This window comes from Sphaerodactylus townsendi, linkage group LG03 (assembly GCF_021028975.2).
Source record: "Sphaerodactylus townsendi isolate TG3544 linkage group LG03, MPM_Stown_v2.3, whole genome shotgun sequence".
NCBI lineage: Eukaryota > Metazoa > Chordata > Lepidosauria > Squamata > Sphaerodactylidae > Sphaerodactylus > Sphaerodactylus townsendi.
The window spans coordinates 59,460,593-59,482,426 of NC_059427.1; the positions used below are offsets into that span (position 1 = coordinate 59,460,593).

A 21,834-nucleotide genomic window follows, 5' to 3' on the forward strand; every position below is an offset into this window, starting at 1 on the left:
GCAAGCAGACCGCCTGCCGCAACCGAGCGGGTCCCGAGCGAAGGCGGGCGGAGAGACCCTTTCGCTGCCCGGGTTTATTATCCAAGCGAAAGGAGCACAGATGATCTTGAGGGAGGACCCAAGTCGTGAAAAAAACAAACAAACCCACGCGCGCACCCACACGCGCCGCTTTCCCTTTCTCTCTCTGCCCTCTCTCCGGACTTCTCACCCAGCGGGGCTCCTGCCTGTCTGACTCCCCGACCTGCTCGTGGAGATGCCTCCTAGCAGGAACAGAGGAACGATGAGAAAAGGGATGAGGCGGGCCGGGCGCACACTGCCCTCCAGCCAGCCCTATAAAGGCTCCTGCCAGGTTCCCGCCAAAAGGCGAGCCGCGCTGTGAGGCTTCTAGCTTCGCGCATCCATTCGCTTCCCAGTGGGACCTCCTGGCCATCCCCCCAGTCCCAAGCAGCTGTCAGCAGCAGCGGCGGCGGCGGCGGCCCCTCCTCCTCCTGCCTGCCTGCCTGCCCCTCTCCTTTTCAGCCCTGCCGGGGTGCGTCTGTATTCGGAAAGAAGAAATCCGCCTTGCCTGCCCGGCGGTCAGAGGCTGGGAGGGCGCTGCAGTGACAGCAGCCACGAGTGGCGCTCAAGCCGGTAGTCAGCAGGCAGGCAGCTCCTCCCCAGAGCCGGAGAAGCGGCGCAACGCCCAGCAGGCAGTGGGCACTTTCACAAACTCTGCGCCGGCCCCTCCGCACCAGCGCAGTTACTGCGCGGAAAGATCTGCGGAGGCGGAGGAGAGCGCGCCTGCGTGAAGAAGAGAGCGCCAGAGACTGAAGGAGCCGCCGAGGAAAGCGGCGGAGGTGAGGCGAAACTCACCGCGCGCCCCGCAGAGACTTTTCGGGGCTGTTGGGGGTGGAGAGGCCGGCGTGGCGGACGCCGCAGGAGGCGGGAGGCGGAAGCCCGCAGCCCGGAGTCGAGGCAGGCGCGGCCGGCTGGACCTCGGGCGCGGGACTCCCACGCACCCGGGCCGGGAGCTGCGGGAGGGCCCGTGGGCAATGGCGGACCGGAGTCGGGGCAGCGAGGCGCTGCTCTGGTTCGCCTCCCCGGCCGAACAACGGGCTTGCTGAAGCGGAGCGAGACCGTCCCGGGACCGTCGCCTTCCTGCCCTCCGCCAAGCGGCGCCCCCCGTAGCCCAGGTGCGTGGAGGGCAACGGGGCTGGCGGGGCCATGGAGAACCCGGCGGAAAACCCGAGCAAGGCTGCCGAGTACCTCAAGGAGCTCAACAAGATCATCGAGACGCAGCAGGAGCTGCTGGAGAAGCAGAAGCTGCGGATTGACGAGCTCGAGCAGCAAGTGGCCAAGCTGTATCACGAGAACGCCTGCCTGCGGGACGAGCACCAGCGGCACCTGGCCACATGCAGCCTGCTCCTCCTGCAGCAGCAGCAACAGCAGCAGCAGGGAGCCCTTCCCGCGCCGCCGCGGGACGGCCAAGAGGACGCCAAGGAGGAAAAGTAAGCCGCGAAGCGGAGCATCTGCCAGGTGGCCCCTTTGGGATGGGCTGGGGGCTTCAACACGGGGTCAGCCCTCGAGCTGGCTTCTTGGCCCCGGGGGAGGGGAGCGGAGGGGACGCGCGTAGTCCGGAGGCAGCCCCAAGGACTAAGAAGCGGGGGCAGCCAGAGCATTGTGGTTTCGGGGTCTCCTCAATCGAAGGAAGCCCACGCCCCTTCTCCCGACGGCTGCTCAGGGCCAGGTTCTCGCTTCTGAGGACCCGGGTGTTGAAAAAAAGAAGCGTGGAGATGAGAGACGCGCTTCTCCCTTTGCATCTGCTTAGAAGTCGGGACTTCAAGCTGCAGGCTTCGCTTCATGTGGGCCAGGTTTGTGGCTTAGCGGGTCGGTTGGATTGCACAAGAATACGAGGTTGGATTCCTGCAGCGCTTGTCTGCGGGACAGTGCCCGCGCTACCGGCCCTGCTCGAGGTGACTTCATGGAATTGTACCTGGTGCCTTCTCAGGCACCCAGCTGGTGCCTTCTCCCAGGGCTGGGCTTGAGCCTGTAGCGGTGGGAAGAACAGCTGTTGACCCTTTCCGCATATGCAGAATAATGCACTTTCCATCCACTTTTAATGCACTTTGCAGCTGGATTTTACCGTACCCAATAGCAAAATCCACTTACAAACAGTTGTGGAAGTGGATTAAAAGTGCATTATTCTGCATGTGCAGAAGGGACCGAAGGGGACAGAAAGAGGGTCAGTAAACACGGGCAGGGTGGATGGCCACGTGCCAAACACTGGCTACCTCCAGTCAAACTTGTTGATCTTTGGGAACTTGTTTGCTCTCAATCTCTGCGTCTATTTAAAGTGTGCTTTAATCTTTAATTAATCATGTACTGCTTACAGCCCATGTGGAGCTGCTTAACTGCTTTACTGTTTAAAGTAAGGCCCGTTTGGGAGTCGTTAAAGAAGTACACCTGCTGAATTCCTTCTTTTTAATGAAGTTAATTCTTTTAAGTAAGATTGGCAAAACCGGTTTCTTTGAAGGCCACAGGCTCTTATAAATTACCAACTTTTGGTATGGTAAATTGTTCTTGTAAGATACTTTCAGAGGGGATGAGAAAGTTTCCCCCTTCATACATCTTTCAGTTACTAGCAGTAGGTGTACAGGTCCAGCTTGCTTCTGGGACTGCAGCCTTTAGTTTGGTTAGGTTAACTGAAAGTCTTTAATTGGTTAAAAAAGGTTGGCCCTGACTGGTCTTTTAAAAGTGATCTATTTAATGCAAACCAAAAATTACCAAAGATGACATCTTGAGAAGAAACTTTCCTCATTTTATCACGTGTGGGGGATACTTCTTTGCAAGATGGTTCTTGAGCATTTTCACTCCCTTCAGAATGTATTCTCAAAAAGAAGTATTGTTTTTACTCTTATGCAAATTTATGCAGAGTTAATTGGGCAAATAATGTAAACTCATAAGATTAATCGACTAAAGTAGAAGGCTCTTGTATTTTCAGCTAAGTACTTGTAGAAGAATCTGAACAGATCAGTTGTGATTAGGTTTATATGTCTCCAGTGTGATGTTTTGCACGCACTATTGAGATGGATATGCCTCTTTTCAATTTCAATCTCATCAAGTAATATTTACTTTGCTGTTCTATAAATAAGGTAGTCCATGACAAACCTCTCTGGTTTTCACCTTGGTGACTGTTTCCTAGATTTTTTCCTTATATCTAGCAAACACTGAAGTCTAAGCCTTGTAACTGGCACTGGTGCCTATAACTTAATTCCTGAAACATACAACTTGGGCATATACATTAATTCTTATGTGGTTCCTATTGGAACTGTTCCTACATGGCTCCCATTTGCAGTGTTCTACCTACCAGTGTGTTCCTTCGTGCCAACTTCCTTCTTCCCCAAAGCAAAGAAACAGTCCTAGCTTTCCTCTACCTAATTGGAACAGAAGTTGCTTTGCAATAATCCAGCAACCATCCTTTTGAGTCTGTAGAAAGTACTCTTTGAAAACAATGGTACCCATTGTAGGAAGATGTTTGGCTTGGAACCTCACAGCATTGTGTGTTTGGCTTCAGTACTCGTGGAATAAGTGTTATGGTTGCCAGTGCCTTATAGAGCAGCCATTTTGTGGTGGTGCCCACTAGTTCTCAATATTCTAAAAGGGCCCCACAGGCTCAATAAAGTTAGAGACCCCTGACATAGAAACTTGTGGCAAATAACTACAACTACAATTTCTCATTTCTTGCAAAAGTATTTGGGAATATAGAGAGTGAGTATTTTAAAGGAATAAGGTATAAGGAATATTCTCTGCTCCTTATGTGTAGTTATGGTTTTCAGACAAAGATGATAGATTAGAAAAGAGTAAGTAGTTCTTATTCCATGCTTATCAGTATGGCTTAAAAACTCAACTCTGTGTTGGGCCTCCTGTTTAATCTGTACTGTTCCCATTTACTACTTAGTATCTTATTGACTGCTTCTAGTTTTCTGAGGTTTTTGCTTTTTTCCGGTTGGCTAGGATAAACTCCTTTGTATGGTCAGGAAACTAACTTCGAAAGAATAAAGTATGTTGCCTCTAGTTTTGCAAAAGTAAGCTAGGAATGTTCATCCAGCAATTGATTTGAAACATATACAGGGGGTGAATTCTTCCAAATGAATCTCTAGAATACTTGAAATTTCTCCTAAAACCAATGGATTTCAGTGAATATGTTGCTATTCAGAAAACAACATTCCTTATGTAATAAAAAGTGGGCTTTTAGATCATCACCCTTGTTGACATACTTTTAAAATACCCAGTTAATTCAGTACTTGGATGAAGACTCAAAATGAACCTTCTGCATGTTTTCTGATAGTTGTCTTCCATACCTGTTGTAGACATAATGTACCAGAAATAATAAATGTTTTGCTGTGCTGTGATAAAGTGTTTCTCTTGTCTCTCAAAGGAAGCAGTCTGTGAGCTACAGGCTTGATGATTGAGTCTTTTTAAGTCTCTTAAGTGGATTTGATGTTGGGATCAGAATTAATCTGGGATATTTATGGAATAGTTATAATCTCTCTGAGGTGTAGTCCACAGGGCTCAGTGAGAAAGTTCAGATTTATCAGGCTTCTGCTGCCTTGCCCAACACGTAGAAGCTGAGCTAGATAGTGGTGGTAGAGCTACCACCTGTAATCTGGATGTACAACTGTAAAGTGCCAGGGTTTCAAGTGGAAAATGCTGGTTTCCTTCTTGGCCTCAGCAAGCCATATTATTCCTCTCTGAGCCACCACAAATTGCCTTACTTATTGCATCTTTAGAGAACATGCTGGAATTAATGCATCTGCCTATCTGAGTTTTTTAATACTTTGTTACACAAGTAGTATTTTTCCCAAGCAAGTCCAATGAAAGAAATGTGGGTTGTTAACAGCTCTTCAGATTTTATCCTGTGGGAATCACCATGGCTAGTATGGATAGTGGTTTGAAGGTTGGACTTGGAGGATGTGGGTTCAAATCCTCACATAAGACAAAGGAGCAAAAGAAAATTAAAAAATATGCGTTGAAAGTGAAATACAAAACCTATTGGACCAGCACCTCATACAGAAAGATACTAAAACAGCTACAAAATCCAATAAGCGGATACATGTACATTAAAATTTCATGAGACTTGCTGATATTTTTGCAGTATTGGCCTCATTTAGAGAATCTGTATGTTTATCATTTATAGAATCATGCTTCCTGTTTGAGACTAGGGATGCATCTAAAGTTATCCAGCTATACTAATTTTGGATCATATTATTGCAAACACACACATACATATTTGCAGATTGTGAATTTCTATAGGAGGTGGCTGTTTCTCAGTCTAGATATAAAATCTGAAGCTCATACTTGAGGTCATTAGATGACCTTCAGCCAGGGATTCTTTCTAAGCCCAACCTACTTCACAAGGTGACTGGGACAAAAGGGAAGGAAGAGAAACCATGGAAGCCATCAAGGATGTAGGTAAGGGGGGGGGGTTTCCCGGGTTCAACCTCCCTATTATATGTCCGAAGCTCCACCCCCCGTTTGTGGTTTTTTTCATTTTAAGTGTTTTTTTTCAGTTTTTGGCCTGCGGGGGGTGCAGTTTTTAGGCTAGCAGCGCCAAAATTTCTGTGATTTGTAGGGAGACTCTCCTGATGATACCACCCAGGTTTGGTGAGGTTTGGTTTAGGGGGTCCAAAGTTATGGACTACCAAAGGGGGTGCCCCATCCCCCTTTGCCTAGCTACGCCTCTGCCCAGAGTGGAGGGCAGAAGGGACTGCTGACTGGGAGCCCAGCTGGTGAGGGCAGGGGGGGCAGGGGAGTCTGCCATCCCTGGCCTCAGAGAGCTGCTTTTATAAGCACTGAGGCTGGGGGCAGGACTTGGGGAGGTGTGGCCACACCCCCAGGGGCGGGGTGGGGGCATGGTCCCATCCCCCGAATCCACCCCATAAAAATCTATACCTGTGTCACTGCAAGCCATCTTGAACTCCTTGGAGGAAGGATGTCTCAAATGGAGAATCTAGCTTGTGCCTGCTGTAGATATGTGGTAGAAGGCAACTCTAGTAATAATTAGAAAACCAAAAAATTCTTGACAGTTAATAGTGTTCTTGTTAATGCATTGTTTTGCAAAATCATTAGGATCTTACATATTGGGATGATCATATTCCCTCAAGTCCATTTCATTGTTCGTTGGTTGACTGTGGCTTATTTTCTGAATCGTCCAGTTTTCTTTTATGTTCATCTTCAGATTTTTGCATGGAAATCTGTAAAATTATGTTTGAGAATGCTGTGAGCACAGTTGCTGATGCCCCAGCTTCCCTTTCAGTTAAGTGACTTTGTTCTCCATTTAGGTGAACCATGGGACACATCAGTGCATAACCATCCCTCTGTATGTAACGGGAAGTGGGTTCCAAATTTATTTGCACACTAATGTGTATCCTCCTAGAGGTCACATACGTGGTTTTTCATCCATTTAAAAGCACAGGAAGTCTTAAAATATAAATGTGTAGATATATTAAATCTCTTGTGAATGTAATTAGTTTGTGGAAAGGGGCAGTAGTAGGACCTGTAACTATTTTCTGTACCAGTAGAGGTGCTGCAAAATTTGAGGTGAATGTGGTTGGCAGGGTATGAGTCCTATGAATGTGGCTGATGTTGCAGTCACATCTTGGGAGCATATATATAGCATGCTTAGTATGCCTGATACATGAAAATGGGCCCCTGCTATTATAAAGCAAATAACTTTGTTCTGTCTTTTCATGCCTGCTAGTTTGTCCTGATGAAGGGGCTAATGTACATGATGGCTGGGGATCAGTTTAGAATGTGAGCTCGTTGCTTGAATTCTTCAGAAAGACATGCACCATAATTAAAGAAAATCAAAAATTCTGCTGACTTCTTATTACTGTGCCGTAAAACACTGGAAGGGAAACGAGAACTGTGTAGAGTCCCCCACTTTTTACAATATTTGCTGGTGTGGTGTTCTATTATGCTTAATTGATTTTATTCATAATCTAGTCTGATGAGTGCATGGTTGGGCTTGCTGTCATTAGAATTCTGAAAACAACCTGTAGCATTATGGTCTGCTCAGCAGAGTCAAGTTCAACTGTGCACTGTGGCAGGAACAAATAAGGTAACCGTGGTTCTTAGCCTTTAATCCACTGCTGTCCACAAGCAGACTACATTGTCATCAAATGCCAGCACTATGGGCAAGAGAACTTTATTTACAAAGCTATATTGATTCATACAATACTGAGATGCTCATTGAGGCACTTACTTGATGGCCATCAGCAAATTTCTTAATGTTAGATTTAATTTTACGGGTCAACAAATAAAAATAAAATAAGATTTAATTCTTGTTTCTTACATTCCTGGGGGAGAAATCTAAAATTTTATCCTAAGGTCAGTATAAAACAACTTGTCATTATTTGCTGTCAGAAACCATTGCAGGTTGAGAATGGGATATTTGGCTAGTTCCTAGCTGCCCTCAAAATTCTGTAGATTGGCTCCTAGGAGAACTCAAAGTACCTGTTATTCTCCACTGACATAGCTTATTGACTACAAAAGCCCAAAACTGCAATAACTAGATAGTTTATGAACTTCCATTTTACTTCGTATTTTTACTACTCAGTACTATTTAATAATTTTCTACAGGTCTTCAGCTTCATTCACTTAAACTGAACAAGCACCTCCAAACGTGATGAGAATCTTCTGCCAAACAAAAGTGAAGCCAGGAGATGCTCGCTTTTGGCAGTCCAGCTAAGGTTCAGTTAGGGTACCATGAAATGCAGCTATAAAGAATCATAAACAGTAGTAATAATCTGTTAAATGTTGTATCATTTCATCTCTTAAATAGCTTTTGGTATATGTGGCTAAAACATGTTTTGCTAAAAGAATAACTGTACCACTAAGTTTCCTTTCAGATCTCAAGCAACCTTTTGCACAAAATGTTTTAATTAAATTCAGTTCAAGCTACTGGTATTTGACCTGTAGTTTTCTCCATGATAGTTTACTGTAATATACTCATGAAGGGCATGCAGTACTTCTCAGGGAATCACACCCAGGCAAAGCCAATCTAGGACAGGGCTTAAATAAGATGCCCTGCTAATAAACTAGATTCCTGGAAAGACTTAGAGAAACAAGAATTTGGCTCATCATCTTATTAAAGCAGATATTGAAGTCAACACTTTGAGGAAGTCTGAATTATAGGGGTACTTCAAGTATGAAAACTGCTCCTCTTGTAAATATGTGATAGAAACTAAGCCATTTGAACATCCAACATGGTTCTTGTGTATCCATATTTATGATGTAGAGAAATATGTTCTTTAGGAAAATGAAGAGTTTCAAATGAGAACATTGAAGAAGATTCTCTAAAAGAGATGCATGTCCTCTATGAAAATCTGAGATTTCTTCACGAGTGTTGGAGTAGATTCTCTGTTTTGATTCATATAAGGAAATCATCATTATTTTCCTGGTACACAACTGTTGAGAAAGACTTATTGAAATAGGAATTAAAAATCAGGATATGGACTTTGCATTCATGGACTTTTACCTGAGTACCTTTATGTTGATATTTGCAATACAAATGTGTATGATTTGAGATATGGACTTCGTGTTTATGGACTTTTACATTGATATTTGTAATATAAGTTTTTATTATTCTTATACTATATAGTCAGTAAATAGGAAACTTTTTGATTACCTATATGGCTTTATTGATTTATTCATAAAAGCAGTTGGTACAGTTGGTGGTTTACTTTTTGCCCGCTGAGAGAATGGCTACCCTAATTCTAACTTCACTGAAGTCATGAAGTGCCCCTCAAGAATTAATTATGGGATCAGATCTTGAAACAAGCTCCATCGCCACATTCATTAGGGAAGCTCTATTATAGGCACTACTATCAGCAGCCATACCATCATAGGCCCATTTTCCTTAATCATCCCATATGATTATGTATGTAAACAATTCCCTTCTGCAGTTTAAGAAGGCTAAGCAAGTCAGTCACTATGAAGAATAAAATGACACAAATTTTGACATATAAAGACAACATTCAAAAACCTGTGGGAGAATATATTAATCTTCCAGTACGGACTGTTGCTGATTAGGAATTCTTTTACAAAGGATCACAAAAGGGAGTCTCCGATGGGAAATTGCTGCATTAGAATTCATCAGTAGTATTAGCCAGGAACTCAAGGGGTCTGACAATTTTCTTGGTCTCACTGCGTGTTAAATTGCTTAATATAATTAACTTGCACTATCACCAATTATAGGTCTTACGAGTGATCACTGTGCTTATCAGTTCGCTTCTGAGTTTTGCAAAGAAAGACGCCTGTGAATCACCAGATTGATTGCTTGATTGCTGCTCGGGGTGGGGAGAAGCGAGACCAGCTGATGCCGCCCAGTAAGGGCGAAGGGGAGCCTTGGGAAGTCTGATACAGGGCAGCTTGACAGGAGACAGAGCCTAATGTTTAGGTGGAATCTCTTTTCCTATACCTTGACTCCATTATTCCTTGTTCTAGTCTCTGGAGCAGCAGAAAATAAAATATCAAGGAGTGAGGTTATACATAACTGATAGTAATGGTTCACTATGTACAGAATCTTTGTATTAGTTTCAAGGAACCACAAAAGCCTTGCAGCTGATTGTGATTAAAAGAACCACCGAAAGACATACTGTATGCGGGCTTAACCATCCTGAAAAAAAATGCTGGCAGTTTTACCAGAACATGTGTTAAACAAAACTGGACATAACATTTTATTTGAGAACACTGAAATTTTGGACAATTCAGAAGCCTACTATGTCAGACTGCACAGGGAGGCCATTGAAATTCACAAACACCAGGACAACTTCAATAAGAAAGAAGAGACTTTGAAGATTAGCAGGGCCTGGCTCCCAGTACTTAAAAAAATGGAATGATAACCCCACCCACAATACAATGTACTCAACCACACATTTGCATAGCAAGTTCCACCCAAACAGTTAATGATTGGTTCCCCACCCTGGGACATGAACAATGTACCACACTAAACTTTCCCTTCTCACTTAGACACAGTGAGAAACAGACTTTTCTCTGTGATACACCTCTGAAGATGCTAGCCACAGATGCAGGCGATACGTTAGGAACAAAAAACGTTAGGACCATGGCCACACAGCCCGGAAAACCCTCCAGAACCTCCAGAATCTTTGTTTCCTATGATGCCCTTTGAAATGAGCATATTGTTTAAAATATTTTCTTATGTACACCAAATTAATATACATATTGAGCTATCTATGAAACCAATATCTAGACATATTTGTCTTCATTCAGCAGCCATCTAACCTAGTTATTTAATTTGCATGAGCTGGAAAAAAACCTCTCTTGGCCTCTTCTCATTTTTTGAAACATGTGGCAAACTACAGGAAAAGTGGCTCGTGTCATATTGGGGGAACTATGGATAGTTTACTCTACCCTGGTTTTCTTCTTGCTCTGTTCTTATATTGGTTTTAATCACTCTACCATTAACATGATGCTTATTGATTTATCAATTTTAACAATGTAGATTTTATTGCTTTTGCTTTTGTTTTTCTTCTGGCTGTTAAAGTTTCTGCTGAACTTTTTTTGTTGACAGTTCTTTCTACTATTGTTGATTTAAGTTACTACGTCAGTTTTTAATTTTCAATGCAACATAAATTGTGACTTTTTGTGAAACAAAATACAGCAGTCATCCAATTCAAGTCATTTGCAATTTTTGGTTGTGTATGGCATGGCCACTTATGTGGATGGCACACATACAATTTAGAGATTAAATTCATTGTTAATGCTGAGAACTCATCAAGACAATGTAACAATACGTCGTTTGAAATAAAATGCATACAAAAAAATCTACAGATAACTTAAGGTACATGGACTGTATCTTACTTGGAATACAGCCTTCATGATACATAGGGCTGCATACTGTGCATACCCCTGACATATGGCTCGTAGCACCAGCTAGCATAATCTTCCACCTCTATGTAACTGAGGGAGAGGGCACCTGACTCATGGAAACTAGTACCTCACAACTGGCCAGGAAGCTGCAGTTAAAATAATGGTCAGAGAATTTCACATTCAACTGGGAAGTACCATGTTTCTCAAGGGAAGGGACCATTCCCAGCTAGGTTTGAGATGGTAAGGTAACTGAGAATGAACAGTGTCCTAGGTGGCTCCACTGGTAGGCCTGGAGTGTAACCATGATTGCAGTACATGACTCAGCATGGAAATAACATCTACCCTTGGAAGAAAAAAGTGTCTCTGCAGCCACAACATTCTGGCCAGCTCTCTAGCTATGAAACATCTGGACCTTCCTCTGAGCTGAGTGGATGCTGCAGTTGCTTTGGTGACTTCAGTGCCTGTGCTCATAAAATCATAGAGTTGGAAGAGACCACAAGGTCCATCTAGTCCAGGGGTAGGGAACCTGCGGCTCTCCAGATGTTCAGGAACTACAATTCCCCTATCCCAGCCCTCTGTCCAGGCATGTGCCAATTAGGCCATGCTGAGGTGAAACTGATGAGGAATTGTAGTTCCTGAACATCTGGAGAGCCGCAGGTTCCCTACCCCTGATCTAGTCCAAGCCCTGCCATGCAGGAAATACACAATGTTCTGCCCCCCAAGTGAATCTGTTTTTTTGGTGCCCTGTACTTGACTAGAACAGAGAGGGGGAGACACAAGCCAGGTTCAACAGTTCAACAATAGGTTTATTACTTTCACCCCCCCCCCCCCCCACCCCCCCCCCCCCCCCCCCCCCCCCCCCCCCACCCCCCCCCCCCCCCACCCCCCCCCCCCCCCACCCCCCCCCCCCCCCACCCCCCCCCCCCCCCACCCCCCCCCCCCCCCACCCCCCCCCCCCCCCACCCCCCCCCCCCCCCACCCCCCCCCCCCCCCACCCCCCCCCCCCCCCACCCCCCCCCCCCCCCACCCCCCCCCCCCCCCACCCCCCCCCCCCCCCACCCCCCCCCCCCCCCACCCCCCCCCCCCCCCACCCCCCCCCCCCCCCACCCCCCCCCCCCCCCACCCCCCCCCCCCCCCACCCCCCCCCCCCCCCACCCCCCCCCCCCCCCACCCCCCCCCCCCCCCACCCCCCCCCCCCCCCACCCCCCCCCCCCCCCACCCCCCCCCCCCCCCACCCCCCCCCCCCCCCACCCCCCCCCCCCCCCACCCCCCCCCCCCCCCACCCCCCCCCCCCCCCACCCCCCCCCCCCCCCACCCCCCCCCCCCCCCACCCCCCCCCCCCCCCACCCCCCCCCCCCCCCACCCCCCCCCCCCCCCACCCCCCCCCCCCCCCACCCCCCCCCCCCCCCACCCCCCCCCCCCCCCACCCCCCCCCCCCCCCACCCCCCCCCCCCCCCACCCCCCCCCCCCCCCACCCCCCCCCCCCCCCACCCCCCCCCCCCCCCACCCCCCCCCCCCCCCACCCCCCCCCCCCCCCACCCCCCCCCCCCCCCACCCCCCCCCCCCCCCACCCCCCCCCCCCCCCACCCCCCCCCCCCCCCACCCCCCCCCCCCCCCACCCCCCCCCCCCCCCACCCCCCCCCCCCCCCACCCCCCCCCCCCCCCACCCCCCCCCCCCCCCACCCCCCCCCCCCCCCACCCCCCCCCCCCCCCACCCCCCCCCCCCCCCACCCCCCCCCCCCCCCACCCCCCCCCCCCCCCACCCCCCCCCCCCCCCACCCCCCCCCCCCCCCACCCCCCCCCCCCCCCACCCCCCCCCCCCCCCACCCCCCCCCCCCCCCACCCCCCCCCCCCCCCACCCCCCCCCCCCCCCACCCCCCCCCCCCCCCACCCCCCCCCCCCCCCACCCCCCCCCCCCCCCACCCCCCCCCCCCCCCACCCCCCCCCCCCCCCACCCCCCCCCCCCCCCACCCCCCCCCCCCCCCACCCCCCCCCCCCCCCACCCCCCCCCCCCCCCACCCCCCCCCCCCCCCACCCCCCCCCCCCCCCACCCCCCCCCCCCCCCACCCCCCCCCCCCCCCACCCCCCCCCCCCCCCACCCCCCCCCCCCCCCACCCCCCCCCCCCCCCACCCCCCCCCCCCCCCACCCCCCCCCCCCCCCACCCCCCCCCCCCCCCACCCCCCCCCCCCCCCACCCCCCCCCCCCCCCACCCCCCCCCCCCCCCACCCCCCCCCCCCCCCACCCCCCCCCCCCCCCACCCCCCCCCCCCCCCACCCCCCCCCCCCCCCACCCCCCCCCCCCCCCACCCCCCCCCCCCCCCACCCCCCCCCCCCCCCACCCCCCCCCCCCCCCACCCCCCCCCCCCCCCACCCCCCCCCCCCCCCACCCCCCCCCCCCCCCACCCCCCCCCCCCCCCACCCCCCCCCCCCCCCACCCCCCCCCCCCCCCACCCCCCCCCCCCCCCACCCCCCCCCCCCCCCACCCCCCCCCCCCCCCACCCCCCCCCCCCCCCACCCCCCCCCCCCCCCACCCCCCCCCCCCCCCACCCCCCCCCCCCCCCACCCCCCCCCCCCCCCACCCCCCCCCCCCCCCACCCCCCCCCCCCCCCACCCCCCCCCCCCCCCACCCCCCCCCCCCCCCACCCCCCCCCCCCCCCACCCCCCCCCCCCCCCACCCCCCCCCCCCCCCACCCCCCCCCCCCCCCACCCCCCCCCCCCCCCACCCCCCCCCCCCCCCACCCCCCCCCCCCCCCACCCCCCCCCCCCCCCACCCCCCCCCCCCCCCACCCCCCCCCCCCCCCACCCCCCCCCCCCCCCACCCCCCCCCCCCCCCACCCCCCCCCCCCCCCACCCCCCCCCCCCCCCACCCCCCCCCCCCCCCACCCCCCCCCCCCCCCACCCCCCCCCCCCCCCACCCCCCCCCCCCCCCACCCCCCCCCCCCCCCACCCCCCCCCCCCCCCACCCCCCCCCCCCCCCACCCCCCCCCCCCCCCACCCCCCCCCCCCCCCACCCCCCCCCCCCCCCACCCCCCCCCCCCCCCACCCCCCCCCCCCCCCACCCCCCCCCCCCCCCACCCCCCCCCCCCCCCACCCCCCCCCCCCCCCACCCCCCCCCCCCCCCACCCCCCCCCCCCCCCACCCCCCCCCCCCCCCACCCCCCCCCCCCCCCACCCCCCCCCCCCCCCACCCCCCCCCCCCCCCACCCCCCCCCCCCCCCACCCCCCCCCCCCCCCACCCCCCCCCCCCCCCACCCCCCCCCCCCCCCACCCCCCCCCCCCCCCACCCCCCCCCCCCCCCACCCCCCCCCCCCCCCACCCCCCCCCCCCCCCACCCCCCCCCCCCCCCACCCCCCCCCCCCCCCACCCCCCCCCCCCCCCACCCCCCCCCCCCCCCACCCCCCCCCCCCCCCACCCCCCCCCCCCCCCACCCCCCCCCCCCCCCACCCCCCCCCCCCCCCACCCCCCCCCCCCCCCACCCCCCCCCCCCCCCACCCCCCCCCCCCCCCACCCCCCCCCCCCCCCACCCCCCCCCCCCCCCACCCCCCCCCCCCCCCACCCCCCCCCCCCCCCACCCCCCCCCCCCCCCACCCCCCCCCCCCCCCACCCCCCCCCCCCCCCACCCCCCCCCCCCCCCACCCCCCCCCCCCCCCACCCCCCCCCCCCCCCACCCCCCCCCCCCCCCACCCCCCCCCCCCCCCACCCCCCCCCCCCCCCACCCCCCCCCCCCCCCACCCCCCCCCCCCCCCACCCCCCCCCCCCCCCACCCCCCCCCCCCCCCACCCCCCCCCCCCCCCACCCCCCCCCCCCCCCACCCCCCCCCCCCCCCACCCCCCCCCCCCCCCACCCCCCCCCCCCCCCACCCCCCCCCCCCCCCACCCCCCCCCCCCCCCACCCCCCCCCCCCCCCACCCCCCCCCCCCCCCACCCCCCCCCCCCCCCACCCCCCCCCCCCCCCACCCCCCCCCCCCCCCACCCCCCCCCCCCCCCACCCCCCCCCCCCCCCACCCCCCCCCCCCCCCACCCCCCCCCCCCCCCACCCCCCCCCCCCCCCACCCCCCCCCCCCCCCACCCCCCCCCCCCCCCACCCCCCCCCCCCCCCACCCCCCCCCCCCCCCACCCCCCCCCCCCCCCACCCCCCCCCCCCCCCACCCCCCCCCCCCCCCACCCCCCCCCCCCCCCACCCCCCCCCCCCCCCACCCCCCCCCCCCCCCACCCCCCCCCCCCCCCACCCCCCCCCCCCCCCACCCCCCCCCCCCCCCACCCCCCCCCCCCCCCACCCCCCCCCCCCCCCACCCCCCCCCCCCCCCACCCCCCCCCCCCCCCACCCCCCCCCCCCCCCACCCCCCCCCCCCCCCACCCCCCCCCCCCCCCACCCCCCCCCCCCCCCACCCCCCCCCCCCCCCACCCCCCCCCCCCCCCACCCCCCCCCCCCCCCACCCCCCCCCCCCCCCACCCCCCCCCCCCCCCACCCCCCCCCCCCCCCACCCCCCCCCCCCCCCACCCCCCCCCCCCCCCACCCCCCCCCCCCCCCACCCCCCCCCCCCCCCACCCCCCCCCCCCCCCACCCCCCCCCCCCCCCACCCCCCCCCCCCCCCACCCCCCCCCCCCCCCACCCCCCCCCCCCCCCACCCCCCCCCCCCCCCACCCCCCCCCCCCCCCACCCCCCCCCCCCCCCACCCCCCCCCCCCCCCACCCCCCCCCCCCCCCACCCCCCCCCCCCCCCACCCCCCCCCCCCCCCACCCCCCCCCCCCCCCACCCCCCCCCCCCCCCACCCCCCCCCCCCCCCACCCCCCCCCCCCCCCACCCCCCCCCCCCCCCACCCCCCCCCCCCCCCACCCCCCCCCCCCCCCACCCCCCCCCCCCCCCACCCCCCCCCCCCCCCACCCCCCCCCCCCCCCACCCCCCCCCCCCCCCACCCCCCCCCCCCCCCACCCCCCCCCCCCCCCACCCCCCCCCCCCCCCACCCCCCCCCCCCCCCACCCCCCCCCCCCCCCACCCCCCCCCCCCCCCACCCCCCCCCCCCCCCACCCCCCCCCCCCCCCACCCCCCCCCCCCCCCACCCCCCCCCCCCCCCACCCCCCCCCCCCCCCACCCCCCCCCCCCCCCACCCCCCCCCCCCCCCACCCCCCCCCCCCCCCACCCCCCCCCCCCCCCACCCCCCCCCCCCCCCACCCCCCCCCCCCCCCACCCCCCCCCCCCCCCACCCCCCCCCCCCCCCACCCCCCCCCCCCCCCACCCCCCCCCCCCCCCACCCCCCCCCCCCCCCACCCCCCCCCCCCCCCACCCCCCCCCCCCCCCACCCCCCCCCCCCCCCACCCCCCCCCCCCCCCACCCCCCCCCCCCCCCACCCCCCCCCCCCCCCACCCCCCCCCCCCCCCACCCCCCCCCCCCCCCACCCCCCCCCCCCCCCACCCCCCCCCCCCCCCACCCCCCCCCCCCCCCACCCCCCCCCCCCCCCACCCCCCCCCCCCCCCACCCCCCCCCCCCCCCACCCCCCCCCCCCCACACCCCCCCCCCCCCCCACCCCCCCCCCCCCCCACCCCCCCCCCCCCCCAAACCCCCCCCCCCCCCCCCACCCCCCCCCCCCCCAAACCCCCCCCCCCCCCCCCCCCCCCCCCCCCCACACACCCCCCCCCCAAACACCCCCCCCCCCCCCACCCCCCTCCCCCCAAACCCCCCCCCCCCCCCCCCCCCCCCCCCCCACACCCCCCCCCCCCCCCACCCCCCCCCCCCCCCCAACCCCCCCTTCTCCCCCTACCTCCTCCCCCCCCCCCCCCCCCCCCCCCCAACCCCCGCCACCCCCCCCCCCACCCCCCCTCTCCCCCACCCCCAGTGGCTGGCATCTTCAGAGGATCCTCTGAAGATGCCAGCCACAGATGCAGGCGAAACGTCAGGAGAGAATGCTGCTAGAACACGGCCATACAGCCCGGAAACCACACAGCACCCAAGTCTATGGGCTATTCACCTCTATGGCTGTATCCACACCTTCTGCAGAACATGTGGAGGTTGTGGGTGGGACTAGTAGATATGATACTGTTCCACCTCCTGTGTATCCTCAGTGAATATATATGGTTCATGAAAAAAACAGATAACAGAAAGTTGGGAGTAATTAATGATGTTATTCATTCAAGATGAATACCTCCTTACAGACTCTTTTCGTTTGAAACATCTATTGGGGATTGAAAGGCTGTTCAGCTTGAAGATAAAGCATCTGACTCCTATTACATTTCCTGGAATTATTGATTGCTCTGCCTTTGCTTGCTAATATCTCTGCTGAAGTTTCTGTGAATTTTTATATACCACCTGGTACGCTTGCTGGAAACAGTCTTTTGCGATCTCCACCAACAGAAGCAATGCTTATGACATATTTAGGCTAGTAATTTCCCTGTTCCCAAAACACAGATAACAAATGGGATGGGGTAATGTAGTCTGATGGGGAGCTATAGAGATGGGAGCCAGGAATTTCTAAGTTCTTGCTGGAGCCTATGCTCTACTATCTGTTCAAGATGGAGCAAGTCTAGAAGGTGAACTGCCCCTCCCCCCACACACTCAAACTTGTCCCAAGCTCCCAGCTACTTATCACTTTTTTATTCCATTCTTCCTCCAAGAAGCTTAAGGCAGCATACATAGTTTCCCGCTCAGTCATTTTGTCCTTACAATCACTGGTGTATTTAAAATGGGACAAGCTAGGGCATGAGCCCCAGGCTCTACTTACCTGGGGATGCCCATGCTGCCCCTTTGCAAAGCAGGAAGCTGCCGCTGCTTGGAGGGCTGGTCTATCCACCATTAAGAAGCAATAGGTCTACCAGTTCTACTTAATGGCAGGTAGACCAGCCCTCTGGGGAGCTGGTCTACCTGCAATTGAAAGGAATGGTTGGCCTAAAGGAGGGTAGACCAGCTCTCTGAAGAGCTGGTCTAACTGTGGTCGAAAGAAATGGGTACACCTGGCTGAGGAAAAAAATCTATCTAAAGATAATTTAAATAGTTTTGTATTTAAGATCCATTATATTCCAAAGGTTATGCATCAGGAAATAAAGACTAAAATTTAATTTAATTAATCAATTAATTAAATTAATTAATTATCTTTAGTTATGTGCCATGGGATTGTATATTCACACAATGTTTAAATATTTTTGGTAAATAAATTCTACTAACCTACTCACAATGTCATGGTCTAGCAGAAGTTTCTATAAGATTATTTTAGCCATTTTTTTCACCCAATCGATATTATCACACATGCTTGGTTTTTCATTTTTCAAAACTGTAAATTTGTGTCTTCAGAAATAAAATACCTGTTGTTCACAGTTATTACTGAGCCCTACAGGGATAGGGCAGGATAGAAATCAATCAGTCAGTCAGTCAGTCAGTCAGTCAGTCAGTCAGTCAGTCAGTCAATCAATCAATCAATCCAACAAAGTTGCGAAAAATACCCTTATTGTTCATTTGCAAATCTATGTAGACGGAATCAACCCCTTTTTGCATTGTAAGCTGCTTGAGTCCCCAGAGGGTGAAAAGCAGAATAAAGGAGAATCAGGAAGAACAGTTAGCTCCTTGGAGGAAGTTCAAGATAGTTTGGAGAGGAGACGTCTGAGGGGGGATATGATTGAAGTCTATAAAATTATGCATGGGGTAGAAAATGTTGACAGAGAGAAATTTTTCTCTCTTTCTCACAATACTAGAACCAGGGGGCATTCATTGAAAATGCTGGGGGGAAGAATTAGGACTAATAAAAGGAAACACTTCTTCACGCAACGTGTGATTGGTGTTTGGAATATGCTGCCACAGGAGGTGGTGATGGCCACTAACCTGGATAGCTTTAAAAAGGGCTTGGACAGATTTATGGAGGAGAAGTCAATCTATGGCTACCAATCTTGATCCTCCTTGATCTCAGATTGCAAATGCCTTAGCAGACCAGGTGCTCAGGAGCAGCAGCAGAAGGCCATTGCTTTCACATCCTGCATGTGAGCTCCCAAAGGCACCTGGTGGGCCACTGCGAGTAGCAGAATGCTGGACTAGATGGACTCTGGTCTGATCCAGCAGGCTAGTTCTTATGTTCTTATGTACACTAAGTAATGAGTTTGAGAAACTTTGTTTGGTATATTGTTTAAATGCAGCTGCTTCTTCAGATTTAGGAATTACACCAGAGAGTGATTGCAGAACAACAGACAGCAGAACTGTTTACAGTGCAATCCAGAACAGTTATTCCAATCCAAGCCCACTGAAGTCAAAGGTTTTAGACTGGAGTAACTCTGTTCTGGATTGCAGAACAGTCTCTGAGTACCAACTGTTCTTTCTGCTGCTGTAGTGGGTTTTATTGCTTAGCTGTACTCTTACTCTCATCTTGTCTCCCCTTGTACCTACAGAACTATATAGGGAGCTTTTGAAAACAAGGATAGGGCGATGAAGACTGCATAAACATTTTTCTTACTGTTAACACTTTTTCCCCATCAAGCAGCATTTTTTCTTTTTAAGACTTCCTTAATTTTTGTCCCAAGAGGAAGGGCAGAGATGAAAAGCTGAAAAATAAAAAGAAAGAAAAGATTGAAAGTCAGTATTGTATTATTATGGGTAGAGTTGCAAACAGGAGCTTATTATAGGGACAGGAAAATAATCTTGTCCCTGTAATAAACTGCTTTGAGCCAAAAGGAAAGGCAAGGTAAAATATTTTAATATATAACAATAAATAGAGACTTAATGTGTGGAAATGGACTGGCATGGAAGTGAGTGACTTCATCTTGTAAATAAATTCCTATTAAACCTATACTAAAGAGCAGAGCACTCCCCCCCCCCAGCAGCCCTAGTTATGGGTAGGGGCCTTCTAATAGCAGAGAGTGGGAACAAATGTGGCCCACATGGTTCTAGTTCAGGGCCCTAAACTGGCAGAAGAGTCCATATTTAGCTGAGCTAAGTAGTAGGATGTAATACACTCAAATTAATATCTAGGATCTGATTTATAAGTTAAGCTTCCTGTATTGAAAGGACGAGACCCTGTCCCTTGATGTCTATCAACTGGCCCTCAGAGCAACTTCCCAGCTGTGGTTAGGGTTGCCATGCACCTCCTGGCAACTGGTAGGAGCTTCTAAGAGGCTGGGTTGGGGACGGCAATCCATGCACTTGGCACGATAGCATCACTTCTAGGTTTCAGCATTGCACTGAGGGACGCTATAACACTCTCCCCTAAAAACTCAGTAGAAACCATAATGGTTTTTGGGGAGAGTGCTGGAACATCCCATAGCATGATGTTGGAGCCCAGAAGTGACATTCGTTTCTGGGGAAGGTAATTGAGAGAGTGGTGTTGGAGCAGCTTCAAGGCTTTCTGGATGACACATCGGCTTTTGACCCCTTCCAGTCCGGCTTCCGTGCTGGGCATGGGACGGAGACTGTTCTCGTCGCCGTCACAGATACACTCCGTATACAGCTTGACCGAGGCGGATCGGCGCTGTTGGTATTGTTAGATCTTACCGCAGCGTTTGATATGGTCGATCATGACCTTTTGACCCACCGCCTGGCCGCCTCCGGAGTACGGGGCATGGTTCTTCAATGGATTGTCTCGTTTCTCCGGGGTCGGAATCAGCAAGTGAGGCTCGGGGATCAAGCCTCCCGGAAGTGCCCGCTTTCTTGCGGTGTACCCCAGGAGGCGCTATTATCCCCGCTATTATTTAACATCTATGTAATGCACTTCTGCTCAGCTGGTACGGAGTTTTGGGCTGGTCTGTCATCAGTATGCTGGATGACACCCAGCTTATTCTGTCGATGGAGGGGGGGAGCAGCCGCCGCCCCTGCGGCTCTACAGCATTGCACCGGAAAGCACGCTGGTTGGTTGCGATAGAGCAGGTTAAAGCTGAATCCATCGAAGCATTGAGATCCTTTGGCTTGGCCGCGTGGGGGAGGGCGGGACTTTTCAGCCGCCGGTGTGGGAGGGGGTCACATTGGCGCCGAATTCGGGGCGCTATCCTGGGGGTCCACCTGGATTCGTCTCTTTCTATGGAGACTCCAGGTGGCCCATATAACCCGGGTTGCCTTTTTTTTTCCACCTTCGCCAGGCCCGGGCGCAAAAGGGCCCCCTTCCTCTCCTGCCGACCTAGCCACTGTGATCCACGCGAACGGTCACCTCCAGGCTAGACTATTGTAATTCGCTTCACGCTGGCCTTCCCTTGCGCTCGATCCGGAGATTGAAACTGGTCCAACATGCGGCGGCGCTTCTGCCTACAGGCAGCGCCAGTTGGGATCATCATATTCAGCCTGTGCTGCGCCGGTACTGCATTGGCTCCCTGCAGAGTTCCGGATCATTTTCAAGGTGTTGCAAGCTGACCTTTAAGGCCTTACGCTGCCTGGGACTCCCTCGCATCTCGGTGACCGTGATCACCCCATATGTCTCCCACACGGCCTCTTCGTTCCGTAGAGGCCAATCTACCGGGTGGTCCCCTGCCCCTCTAGATGTATGCGGCTGGCCTCCACATCGGCTGTGCCCCGGCAGCTTTACAGCCTTGGCCCCGGCCTGGTGGAACGCTCTTCCACCAGCTGTTCGAGCCCTGCAGGACCTTGGTGAGTTCCGCAGGGCCTGCAAGACAGAGCTGTTCCGCCGGGCCTTTGGAGAGTCCAGCCGCTGATGGTGCCCCCCCCTTCCACTGGCCCCTACATCTGGGCCTATAACATCTATCTAGACCTGCCGTTCCTCCCTGGGGGGGAAGAATTTAATATTAGGCACCGGGCGCCACCCATGCCTATATTTATTTTACATTTAAATGTTAATGTTTAGCCAGTTTTCGCTGCTTTTATAAGTTTTAGCCTATTTATGATGTTTTAAAATTGTATCTATTGTCTGCTGTACACTGCCCAGAGCCCCTCGGGGATGGGGCGGTCTAGAAGCCCAAAGTATAAATAAATAAAATAAATAAAAAATAAATATGTCAGGCATGCTGATTGCTCCCCCCCCCTTTCCATGAGTCGTCTTCTGCCTGCC

General features: G+C 55.9%; 1 protein-coding gene across 7 annotated transcripts in view; it reads left to right on the forward strand.

The window, feature by feature from the left end:
* Positions 1-587: 587 nt before the first annotated feature.
* Positions 588-21,834, forward strand: part of IQSEC1 (IQ motif and Sec7 domain ArfGEF 1) — a 447,788-nt gene continuing 426,541 nt past the window's right edge. For 4 of the 7 annotated variants that reach the window (XM_048491774.1, XM_048491782.1, XM_048491783.1 and 1 more), the window contains exon 1: positions 589-1,487. In XM_048491774.1, the coding sequence (XP_048347731.1) occupies positions 1,204-1,487 (284 nt within the window). In that variant the 5' untranslated portion in view covers positions 589-1,203. Of the gene's footprint in view, positions 1,488-21,834 lie in introns of all 7 variants that reach the window. The other 3 variants (XR_007244093.1, XR_007244092.1, XM_048491784.1) reach the window with 1 other exon arrangement.